The sequence below is a fragment of the Haliotis asinina genome, chromosome 11, assembly GCF_037392515.1.
Source record: "Haliotis asinina isolate JCU_RB_2024 chromosome 11, JCU_Hal_asi_v2, whole genome shotgun sequence".
NCBI classification, from domain to species: Eukaryota; Metazoa; Mollusca; class Gastropoda; order Lepetellida; family Haliotidae; genus Haliotis; species Haliotis asinina.
The window spans coordinates 38471172-38485062 of record NC_090290.1 but is presented as its reverse complement, the minus strand read 5'-3'; the positions used below and the strand labels follow the sequence as shown (position 1 = coordinate 38485062).

At 40.7% G+C, this 13891-nt stretch overlaps 1 protein-coding gene across 1 annotated transcript in view; it reads left to right on the top strand.

Moving 5' to 3' along the window:
- LOC137255409 (corticotropin-releasing factor receptor 2-like) overlaps window positions 1-13891 on the top strand; it is a 160194-nt gene that overhangs the window by 91671 nt on the left and 54632 nt on the right. Inside the window, exon 2 of the mRNA XM_067792851.1 lies at window positions 264-383. Within this exon, the coding sequence (XP_067648952.1) occupies window positions 264-383 (120 nt within the window). The remainder of the gene's footprint in view (window positions 1-263; window positions 384-13891) is intronic.

Below are 13891 nucleotides of genomic sequence, written 5' to 3'. Positions count from 1 at the left end.
GAAAGATTCTGAACGGAACCGGCAAGGTTGCTGAAGACACTACAAACTGACATATGACTTAACATCAGTCATTGATCAATGGCTGTCCGCCAGCATAGGCGAGAGACTTCGAATAAAGGAGATAAACATATAAATACTTTGGAGTAACGCTGTGTGGATTAACGGATTAACAATGGTGACCGACGACGCGATTAGTCTGCTGTTGGCGATGGAAGAGGACGCATGCTTGAGACGTATGCTAAATGAACGTTTCACTCTTTCAGATCCAGGAGTGGTGTATTGTAACTCTACTTTCGACACAGTCTCGTGTTGGCCTCCCACCCCCGAGGGAATCCTTGCTGTCATTCCTTGCCCCCAGGGTCTGAGTGTGGTTGATCCAACAAGTAAGTAGATGCTTAAATATTTACTGTCTTTCATACTCTCACTGTGGACCTATTTCGTTCCCTCTTGCGTCTTGAATGCAACATTGTTGAGTCTTGTTTCCTTGCTTAAGATCGATGGATTCCCTTGATGCCACACAACACTTATTAATGGAGATTGTTGCAGATTACAGAATACACAACAGGCACATTTGCGGCCTTCTATTAGTATTGAAATTGCTTCATCCTGAGTTTTTCCATAATATTGACTCTACTCAAAACATGGCTGATTTGCTACCTGATGCTGTTCCCGGGGAGTGAAGGGTGGAATTGTAATTAATGGGGGTGCGAACGAACGGGCATGATAATGGTTTCCATCAACTAGATGCCTGGTTTAGTATCATTACTTCACACTTGTGCATACTGACAATGCCCCGACGAATATTCGGAAATAAGCCTGGGCGTTGTTGAGTATGTCATCGAATAATGCAATGTGAATTAGTACTGCTTTTCTCACTAACAAAGCCACATCTGTCAGTTAGATCTGATCGAATTCACGATCAAATTACCCACCCCTACAAAGGCGCAAATTACCATGACTTCATTCCACACCTGTGCAACATCAAGATACCCTACTATGACTACAATCATGCTTTCATTCACGTCCCTACTCACCCACGTCTTCCCTAATACACGATCGTCAACTCACCTGAACTACTGTGTGAACTACCACAGAATATCCCAATTCATCCACACACGCATCACTCACTGCATGCAGTCTCACCTCAGGTGCTATGCGAACCTCCACAGGATATTCAAATCTATCCACACACGCATCACTCACTGTATGCAGTCTCACCTCAGGTGCTATGCGAACCTCTACAGGATATTCAAATCTATCCACACCCGCATCAATACTGTATTCAGTCTCACCCCAGGTGCTATGCGAACCTCCACAGGATATTCAAATCTATCCACACACGCATCACTCACTGTATGCAGTCTCACCCCAGATGCTATGCGAACTACCACAGAATATCCAAATTCATCCACACACGCATCACTCACTGTATGCAGTCTCACCTCAGGTGCTATGCGAACCTCTACAGGATATTCAAATCTATCCACACCCGCATCAATACTGTATTCAGTCTCACCCCAGGTGCTATGCGAATTACCACTGTATATCCCAATTCATCCACATCCACATCCATACTATTCAGACTCACCATGAGGTGCTATGTGAACAGCTGCAGACTATCCAAATCTATCCACACCCGCATCCCATACAGTATTCACTCTAACCATCAGATGCTATGCGAACTACCACAGAATATCCAAATTTATCCACACCCGCATCCCATACAGTATTCACTCTAACCATCAGATGCTATGCGAACTACCACAGAATATCCAAATTTATCCACACCCGCATCCCATACAGTATTCACTCTAACCATCAGATGCTATGCGAACTACCACAGAATATCCAAATCTATCCACACCCGCATCCCATACAGTATTCACTCTAACCATCAGATGCTATGCGAACTACCACAGAATATCCAAATCTATCCACACCCGCATCCCATACAGTATTCACTCTAACCATCAGATGCTATGCGAACTACCACAGAATATCCAAATCTATCCACACCCGCATCCCATACAGTATTCACTCTAACCATCAGATGCTATGCGAACTACCACAGAATATCCAAATTTATCCACACCCGCATCCATACCATTCAGACTCACCTCAGGGTCTGTGCAAACTACACAGAATATTCAAATGCATCGACACCCGTATCCCATACTATATTCAGTCTCACCTTCCGGGCCTGCTGCAGCCTGCAGGCTTTAAAATCTACAGGCCCTAATTGAAATCTGCAGGCCCATGTTGTTAAAGTCAAACCAATAAAAACAAAACAGACTACACAGTTTCACTCTGTTCCTACAAAGTCAATTAGCGAATCCAATGGCGCAGAGAGACGTTTTTATTTGTTAAAGATTAGTTAAAAACATGCCTATGCGCAGAGCGCTGAAATACCAGGAAGTGAAACTAAAGATCATAAAGGAAAAAACACAAGGGACGGATTCCACTTGTTAAAAAAACATGTAATTTACTGAAGGCCACAAGGGCCTGCAGATATTTGAAACTGTCAGCCCGATACAATAACAGCCGGTGCTGGGCCTCCAGGCGGTGATAATTTCGAACGCTGTCATCCACACAAGTTTCCGAAGACACACCCACACTCCACAACGTCCATATGTACATACATGCCAATATCAACGCCCATATCACAACCAAATCCGTACACGTATCTGTATCCATAACCACGCCTACATCTACCCACACATCTACCTCCAACTACCTCCAATATATAAAAATTTGCTAATAGCTGAAGGAATGGTGTAAATCCAGCTAGGGCCCATGCAGTGAGCAAATATAGTGAAAGTTCCCATGGCCCCTAGTATTGTGTTCAGCCTGTAATTGTAGGTAATCTGTAGCCTGATTTCTATATTGTATTGTCTTTCATAGTTAAATGAGATTTTTTGTACTAGTTTTGCTTTTATAGTTGTAATATTCTAGCTATTTTACTATCTTTTCCAGACTGGTACGTATATCATCTAACGTTGGTTTTATTTAGTTTATATACTTGCAAACTTTCTCAGTCACGATATGACTGAAATATTGCCGGTGTGGATTTCAGTTTAACTCACTCACTTACACATCTAAACCAAAGCACGATCACTAGTCAAATAATGGACTACTACCCCAACACCCAACTACCTCCGCAACAGCATCCGAGTAAACGAACCCACATCCTCACGAACACGAACAAGAACCCAAATCCGCATCCACATCTACAGCCACATATACCCACAGACGTACCCAGTACACCCCATCATCCGTAACACCTACATCGTAACCGCTATAAAACAGCCTTTTTTCGTATACCTGTAGCGACTCTTCAGATACGCGACGGTAGATCTTTTACAGAATACGTACACAATATCGGTCAGTTATTCCAACGAAGTGAAAAACACGTCAATAGATAAGATATTGTTTCATCAGATTATACGATACCTCGTGATATGTGGCTGAAGGCACCGCACAACCAGGCAGTATATTGTCAACCAACCTTTTAAACGCCATCCTCGGTGTCAATGTCAATGTACCTGATGAAATATACATAATGGAATGTCAGGTACTCATGTATGTAGGTAGGTGCATTATCACACTTGAAATTCTGTGGTAATTAAAGATTGACATGTGTTTGTGCTCAAAGATCAATACAACACTGACTTTCATTTGCTTTGCTGTATCATATTCTGTCGACCCGTGAAGGTCCGGGATAGAATAGACCTTCAGGAACCTATGGTTGCCACAGAAGTTGGCTATGCCTATCGTAATAGGCGACGGACGGGATCGGGTGGTCAGGCTTGCTGACTTGGTTGACATATGCCATCGGTTCCCGTTTGCGCAGATCGATACTCGTGGTGCTGCGCACCGGATTGTCTGATCCAAACTCGATTATTTACAACTCGACGCCATGTAGCTGAGTGCGGCGTGAAACTAAATTCACTAATATTCTGTCCAATATAAAATGTAAGTCTCTCTCTCTCTATCTATCTCTCTCTTTCTCTCTTTCTCTCTTTCTCTACCTCTCTCTCTACCTCTCTCTCTTTCTCTCTCTCTAGTGTACATGTTCTTCTAAATATGGTCATCACAAAATAATTACATAAAATGTAGGCTTGCGTATTTTTCTATAACCAGCTAAAACCCGTACTGTCACGTGAAAACCCGCTCAATAGGTGATCATTTTACTGGAAGGAACATCTGGAATACTAGGGCAATAGCCACATATAAATGATGCATAGATCGTTGACACATATAATCAGCCGGCCAGTAAAGTAATAGCTTGTTTAACACATTTGTTTCCATGATATTCCCGCACAGACATCAGGGCCAATCAATTCAAATACATCACCGTTGTAGCTTTTAATACACTTAAAGTATCGTGCAATATGCTTTCAAACAGAGGAATGCTTGAGGTGGTTGCTCAAGGCCATTGTACGTTGAGGGACGGTGAGCATTTCACCTTTTCCTTGTTCTCGAACGTCCCTTGTGGCCATGTTCGTGCCTATAGGCATAAATATACTGTGTTTAGAAATGTGATATTGTCTAACGGTAGATTAGATACCACTTATAATAATTGGATTTGGGAGTTTCAGTGCGGTATTCTCTGTGTATGCACAGCAGGTATCTGAACATAGGTTTATCTCCAGGTACATCTTGTCTGCCATCACAAAAGGAGTGGTCTATAAACGGAGCTCGTATGGAACAGACTGTTGGTAGGCAGGTTGGCTTTGAAAGAACTCGCCAAAGAGGGAGAAAAGTACCTTGCCTTGACACATACCGTACCGTACTACCTACCTACCAAAACGCCGTATGAAAATGCATACAGGCATGCATACATCAATACAAACCTACTCGCGCGTACATATCATTATATGTATGGTAATTGCACCGCAGCCTGTTGCCGTCTATTACATTGCTTCGTTGGTGACATAATGAGTACAATATCTCCCACTGTAGTTCGGACAGTTCGCCGATTTCAATGTTTCAGTTACTTTCAGTTATTTTGAGGCCATTTGAAAAGCCTCCCCGGGTTAGTATTTTAGCTGGTAGTGTTTTGAGTTTACTCATCATCAGTTCCTTTTTAGAATGACTGTCTTTCCATCTGACAAAATAGTTTACATGCGACCGTGACCGCGACCTATCTGGGATGTAGTTACCAACTGCGTAGATCTACAGTCATTCACTCATCAATAGTTTCGTAGCGCAATGAAAGACATCAGACAATTTTACGCTCCTTACAAAGCAAACCTGTTGAAAGACTCTCACGCCAAGGGATACTTGGGGCCGATCTTCTCCTGGATTCGAATAGAATTACTTTTGATGACAGTCTTTATCTGATGATGGCGTGTTAGACGTGTAGGTCAAATAGAGACTGGTGTTTGCGCTGGTTTCGATGTCCCACATGTGCACGATACATGACGGAACATGAAGTTCATCGATGTCTGTCTTCTGCAACAGATGGAATAGTGTCAGGCATGGTGCAAACCTATACTGGTTGTCTAGATGCATTATTAAAAAATAATAAGCTCTTTACCTATGACAACTGATAACATTCCGATACTATAAGGGATGTTGCGAAACTTTTTCCCATGTGTATGCAGTCATTATTTAATGTAACTCTTAGCTCCCATGGCCATTCCCCTGCAGGCCTAATACCGATCATGGCCGTAAAGTTAGTAAGGTCTTTATTCCGAATCTACCGACAACGTCCTGTTCACACACTGAGTGAAGTTCCGACTTAGAATTGATCTTCAGTAACCCACGATTGCCATAATAGGTGACTTGCGCAGATCGATGTTCATGCTGTTAACCACTGGATTGTCTGATGCAGACTCGATTATTTACAGACCGCCGCTATATAGCTGAATTTTTGCGGCGTACAGCTAGAGTCACTCACTAACGCAGTTAGCGAACAAACTGACTACGTGAATAAACATGTATTGTGATTTCAACCTACCAGAATAGTCCTTCAGCAAAACAATTGTACACTATGAGATACTGACCAAGTGGTTTGACATTTCCCATTAGGTAGATTGCTCACATTAAGCCCAACACACTTTGTTCTTTTGGAAGGTTCCTTCCCATGTGTCATAATGAGCGCTAATTGTGACCAGTTCGTGCCCCAGCTCTCGAACCTATTGCGTAAAATACACCTGCCTCGTTGACTTACTTACAGTTGTGGATACAGAAAGCCATATAATTATAATCAAATTGCCTAATTTAGAAAAAAAGAGAAACGCATCTTGCTGAAATGTATTTCTTGACAAACATATATCCTTTTCATTACATTCTGTCTGGCGCTATTTTCTTCAAAAATGCTCTGAAATGTGTTTTTCTGATGAAATTCCACCTCCCTCAGTAGATACGATACGCACTACAGTAAGTCGGAATATAACTATATCTTGTCATTACAAGAGAACACAAACTGATTATCTTCAGAAATATATCTCCCTATGAATGAAGGGGGAAATAAACATGAAGATCATAAGACTGGACCATTGATGACTGATGGCACTGGGTGATGACGAAAAGTATATACATGTCCTGTCTTACCGGCTGCAGACGATGTAATTTGCCTAACAAATGAGCATTTGCAATCTGACGCCATAGAGAACCACCCATGTCGTACAACAGTTGTCTGTACACGCACCAGACAATCAAATGATCGATGAACCAGCAAATGCAACTGTTAATTGTGAATGATGCTGACGGTGCAGAAAGAAGGATAACAATACATGGATGATCTTCTTTGTTTCAGCGAGAGCCACGCTACGTGTAGGTTCTAAGTGGTACCGGTGACTTGTTGATAATGGTTTTTGAAACTGACTTACTTGATAGCGGTGTTAGAACCTGACCTGCTTGATAACGGTTTTAGAATCTGACTTGCTTGGTAACGGTGTTGGTACCCGACTTGGTTAATAACGGTGTTAGAACCCGACTTGGCTGATAAGGGTTTTAGAACCTGACTTGCTTGATAAAGGTATTAGAACCTGACTTGCCTGATAACGGTGTTAGAATCTGACTTACGTGACAACTGTGTTAGAACCTGACTTGCTTGATAAGGTCGTTAGAACCTGATCTGCTTCATAACAGTTTTGGAACCTGACTTGCTTGATGACGGTGTTGGAACCTTACTTGCTCGATAACGGCGTTGGAACCTGATTTGCTTGATAACAGTATTGGAACCTGACTTGCTTGATAACAGTATTGGAACCTGACTTGCTTGATGACGGTGTTGGAACCTTACTTGCTCGATAACGGCGTTGGAACCTGATTTGCTTGATAACAGTATTGGAACCTGACTTGCTTGATAACAGTATTGGAACCTGACTTGCTTGATGACGGTGTTGGAACCTTACTTGCTCGATAACGGTGTTTGAACCTGCTTTGCTTGATAACGGTATAAGAACCTGACTTGCTTGGTAACGGTGTTAGAATCTGACTTGCTTGATAACGATGTTGGAACCTGACTTGCTTGATATCGGTGTTAGAATCTGATTTACTTGACAACGGTGTTGGCACATTACTTGATTGATGACGGTGTTGGAACCTGACTTGCTTGATAACGGTGTTGGAACATGACGTGTTTGATAACGACGTTAGAATCTGATTTGCTTGATATCGATGTTAGTACTTGTCTTGCTTGATAACGTTGTTGGAACCTGACTTGCTTGATAACGGCGTTGGAACCTACCTTGCGCGATAACGGTCTTAGAACCCGACTTGCTTGACAACGATCTTAAAATCTGATTTGCTTGATAATGGTGTTAGTGATAATAGAACCTAAGGAAGCTGGGCTGTCCACTACACATTTTGCGCATATTCTTCTAAAATCAGCCTTCATGAAGGAATCAGTATGAAGTCAAAGTTGTCACCTATGAAAATGGTCTTTACCGATCCGTCTCAGACCAGGCTTGCTATTGTGACCAATTCAGATATTTTGTCACTGACAGTGCTTGAGACATCATTTGAAAAATTCTGAAGTTTCTGACGCCGTGATATACGAAAGGTTCATCAGCATAATGTACCTTGTACTATAAATGACATTGTAAATTTGATACGAAAAGAACATAAACTTACAAGAGACTCTTCTGTAAAAAAAGTGCAGCTACGAATAAGAGAATCTGATGTAAACATGAAGTGGTCATGGATATGGTATTAAAGTATACCTACCGTGATACTGAAGCCACGAATGGTGCTTAACATTGTTATCACTGGCAGTATGGGACGGTGGGATAGCATAGTGGGTAAACGTTCACTTGTCACGCCGAAGAGCCGGGTTCGATTCCTCGACATGGATAGAAAGTGTGAAGCCCATTTCTGACGTCCCCGGTCGTAATATTGTATAATATTGAATTTAATATTGAATATTGCAAAAAGTGATGTAAAACTAAATTCATTCACTCATGAACATAATAGTATGTTACGGAAGGAGAACTCTGAGTGGTATCGGTAGTGAGTCTAGGTTTATTGTGCTTACGCAATATTCCAGATATTTCAAAACGGGGAACACCAGAAATAGGCTTCACACTTTGTACACATATGAGGAATCGAACCCGGGTCTGATGAGCAAACACTTTAACCACTAGGCTATGCCGCCGCTCCCAGAAATGAGTACGTGTCATAAGAAACTTAAAGCTGTTATTAAAACGTTTGGGATAACAAAAGTACTAAACACCTGTTACCATCCTATTATTCATGAACAAAGATATGTTTTAATTTATATGATAAATTGTGTCAGCGTGTGTATGATTCTGTCAGTTTTACTTGTGGCTGAAGTAAATGTGTGTCTGTAAATATTCGAATGCGGACAGACAATCCAGGAATCAACAGCATGAGCACTGAACCTGGAATCGATGACGTGTGTCAACCAAGTCAGCGAGCCTAACCACACGTTACCGTTAGTCACCTCTTACAAAAAGCATGGGTTACTGAAGATCAATATTCTAACGCGGAGCGTCACTGGTTGAGTGAACTTGAAGCGGTCGGTGTGCTGTTTTAAACAATATTCCGCAATTTTACGTGACCAGTTGGAAATTAAAGTTGACTTTTAACTGATTCTCTCCAGAGAAACATCTCATATCGTCAGGGTTTCAGGAGTGAGTGAGTATGAATTACCCCGCTTTTAGCAACATTCCAGACACCAGAAATTGGCTTCACACATTGTTCTCATTGTGGGGAATCGAACCCGGGTCTTCGGCGTGACGAGCGTACGCTGTCACCACTAGGCCCGCGGGAAAACGGAAACGATATATACTGTATGTAAACTATCGAGTCTGGACCAGAATATCCAGTGATTAACAAGATGAGTATCGATCCATCCGACAGGGATACGTAGTTGACACGTCATCGAGCTTGACCACCCGATCCCGTTGGTCTCTCCTTATGACAACCTGGATATTTACGGGGCCCATTATAAATCATTGATGTAAACGCTATATCAGATTAATTGCATTTCGGTTAACGAGGTTTCCTTTTAAACATGGGCAAGAGTTACATCTGTTATGTCACGAAATACGTCTCAATCAGCTTTCTATATGGATTACCACAACACAGAGTTAACACTCCCTTGACTTTAACAACCCCCTCTTATTGAAGATACACACCAATAACTCTCTCAACGTTACGTGATTTATTGGTCTAAAGGGGCGAAGCGTATTATTCAATGAGAAAGTGCAGTTGGCTTCCGTTAGGCACACTGCACTCGGTTCTCAAGTATAACAGGACACGGGGGATACACTATCAACCATCACACGCTTACAAGAATAATCAATTGATCAACGAACAATTCCGTACTCTATATGTAAGACATGCCGACGTATTGATTTTTGTACGGAGGTATGATGTGTGCCTCCTTATTTTATGAGTGAGTGAGTTAATATTTTACGTCACATCGGCAATATTTCAGCCTTATCATGACGGCCTTATTTTATGCGTTAATAAAACTGGAGTCTTCAACTGCTGCAAAAGGTATCGACTATCAAGGATTTGCTGTCGGTATCTGCACTGTATGGTACCTGAATGTACTAGTCTGCCCCCACCCAAAACCCGTTGTGAAAGCCTAGTGGTTACAGCGTTCGTTCGTCACGCCGACGATACGAGTTCGATTCCCTACATGGGTAGAGCGTGTAAAGCCTATTTCTGGTGTTCCCCATCATGATGGTGCTAAAAGGGCGTAAAAAATATTCACACATTCATCCAACATTTCTAATTAAGCAAACGTCTTGGACTGTTGAGCAAGTCTAGCTATATAGATTGTCCAATATGAGTTATTATTCGCTACGTTTGGAATTATTTTGTAAAGTTTTTGCATGTTTGGTGGACACGGATGTCACGTCTTTAATTACCTCCCTACAAAATATGTTCCGTTTGATTACTCATTTCTTTGTTCGTGAAGAGGATCGCTTCTCGTGGCACGTAGTCAATATTATTCACCAAACTTTATTTCTGGGATTACATGTCAGTCTATGAATGTACGGTGGTGTACGGTAACAATATGCATTGTAACGTAGTACTATAATACGTATACTTACCATCCACAACAGGCAGCTTGGATTATCCGGGGTAATAATACCTGTGCCATTATATAAGCATATCTAAAGTAGATCTAAGCGCAATATAAATGGACACATAATTATTATTATTACTATGGACTGTTACTGACAACTTAACATAAGGCGCCAATGTCATTGCTGAGTAGCGGACAACAATGGTGGCCAGACTGTTGCAACAAATCTCTAGTTAAGCGGGGTGTATTCTATGTAATGGAGAGTATAGCGTTATGTGTATTCCGGATAGAAGTCCATTGAATAGTTTGTGTGTTTATCCATGGTATTACTATAGACACTGGATGAGTTTTATTACGGGTGTCAGCGGGTGGAATATCAAATTGATGCAGATTCTAAAGATTCCCGACTTTGCCGAAATGCTCCAGCACAAGGTTGGTGCTGACAAACCTGAACCCATAATTATGTCAACCGGGATTCGAATCCACGATACGTTTCACAGGGGACGCAACTCTGTACCACTCAGCGCCTGAGATCACTCGCTCATCCGTGTCCACGTTCGTCACCAGTGCACATGCCATATGTAATACTATAAGAGCCCCAGGGCTCTTTTCACGTAGCAAACTTTACTGAGGTGAAACTTAACATTTGAACATTGCACTAAGGCTACCTTAGGTAATTACGATCACCTTAGTGCTTTGTGAAAGGATGCTCAGCAATACCCACTGATCACAAGTTTTCGTTAAAGCCGCCACGATGATACATAGTAGTGTTTATAATATAATGACCGGATTATATAACAGCTGCCTAAACCATGTTAGAACTGGTTCATAATTTTAACAAAGGATAATGCAAAATCTTACAAGGTCTTTATTGTAATAAAGCAAATGCTTGATTAAGACATGGTGTTTAGTGTGGACGACAAAACCTCTACACGTTCAATAGATATATCTCCTAAAATAAGTGTCCGGTGTTTAAATCCGATATCGTGGGGATCCGTTTATGAGTAACTGCGAAAAAGTGTTCTTGCAAAAAAGTAGGTGGGACTTTTGATGCGAAAACATCCATTGCAATAAAGTTAGTTTACTGCATCATACCATTGCGATGAAATATTGCAATACTATTGAAATAGTTGGGGGTTTTCCTTTCCTTGAATTGTCTTATGTAAAGCTGTTTCCAAAATAAATGTATAGTTTATATGAAATAAAACAAGCTGAAGTTTCAGTCTATTAATAACTGACAAGAAACTTGAAGAACAGATTGAGTAAACATTGAAATATTGCAATACTATTGAAATAGTTGGGTTTTTTCCTTTCCTTGAATTGTCTTATGTAAAGCTGTTTCCAAAATAAATGTATAGTATATATGAAATAAAACAAGCTGAAGTTTCAGTCTATTAATAACTGACAAGAAACTTGAAGAACAGATTGAGTAAACATTGAAATATTGCAATACTATTGAAATAGTTGGGTTTTTTCCTTTCCTTGAATTGTCTTATGTAAAGCTGTTTCCAAAATAAATGTTTAGTATATATGAAATAAAACAAGCTGAAGTTTCAGTCTATTAATAACTGACAAGAAACTTGAAGAACAGATTGAGTAAACAGTTACAACATAAACCTATGGTTGTTCACAGTTACAAACTCCGAGTTACATGCCATGTTTTTAAGAGCCAACAATGGCAGAAGTCTAAATTAAAGTGAAAGAATTAGGTACTTCCTGTATTTTGTACTGCGTGTTTATGAAAGGAAGTCAATAACTAAACTGTCGATAGTCACAGATACTATAGATGCATCGGCAGTTTTTCGTTTCTACCATCGAATAATTGCTATCGGAGACTCAACTGTTGCAATACATCGATAGTTTGATGCATCGTGAAAGCACTACAAACACGTGTTCGCGAAACCGTCTCCCGTCACAAATACACGCAGAGGAAAGCCAGTTCTGTTTCCTTAAAAGGATGGGAACAACGTCTGTGATACAGGACAAAATTGGAAATCGATTCTATGGCACTGACGTCAAATGTCCCCCACCTGTTTACTGTGCGGCATGAGCTGCTGGTTTTTGTTTGTTTTTGGGTTTTTTGTTTGTTTTTTTTTTGGGGGGGGGGGGTTTGTTGTTGTTGTTTTTTTTTGTGTTTTTTTTTTTTTTTTGGGGGGGGGGGGTGTTTTTGTTGTTTGTTGTTTTTTGTGGACAGCACCGATTATTTTAATACGTACTTATATTTTACGAAAAAATATTTGTTATACACATCTTTGTGCTCAGTCATAAATTAGAGTTATTCAGTGAGAATAGTTTTACGCCGCTTTAGCATTTTTCCAACAATATCATGGCTCCTGAATTTAGCAGTATGTCATATACACATTGTACTCATGTGGGCCACTGAACCATTTTAATCCCCAAATGTCGATCGGTGCGTTACGGTTGCTGAACCATTCCGTTGTTGTTTCAACTATGGATGTCGTATCAAATATCAATGTACAATTTACAAGGGGTGATACATGTATCACTGACGAAAACGATGCAAGAAATGTGTAGATTCTGAAGAAAACGTGTATTGTGACCACCAATATTACGACACCCATGGTATCATCCACTGACTGAACATGCAAACATTTGGAAATCGACTATGGACAGACAAATGGCATTTTATTCCTGCAGAGCTACTGACATAATTCAATAATCGTTACATTATATTATGACAATGTAAAGGAGATGTAACGACAATTGCATATGACAATAACATTAACAAGAATACATCATAATTATTCGCTCCAAACAAGATTACAATTGTCCGATTTGAACCTCTCGCTTACCTCAGGAATTTCTGACGTGCTGTCCCCCATAATTCCCTATTGTTTATGGATTACCACGCTTCATTGCTTTGCCTACCTTAGACAGTACATGCCGGCATTCAGGAAAGTACCAACAGGACCGGCAAATGAAATTAAATACGGTATTGTTGAATGTGCTTCTAGCAATTGTGTACAGAGTTCGATATCAACATGCTGCCAACTGTGTATCAACTTGTTTGTTGGCATAATTCATATGTGTATCATGTGTATATTTTGATACTAATCGTTGTGAATTTGTGTTTCATAGGCATAGTGCTGAGGTTACAGATATGTTTTGACAATATGTTTATGGCATGTCGCTAACTCTCCTATGAATCTATTATCAATATAGGTCAATTCCCGTGAAGATCTTGGTTAGAATTTATGTCTCAGGTTAAGATAAGTTACCCATGCCTGTCGTCGTAGGACTAACGGGATCCTCTCGCTGGCATGGTTGACACATGCCACTGTAGGTCATTTGCATAGATGCTCATGCTGTTGATCACTAGAATGTGTGGTCCAGACTCGATATACAGACCGTCGCCTT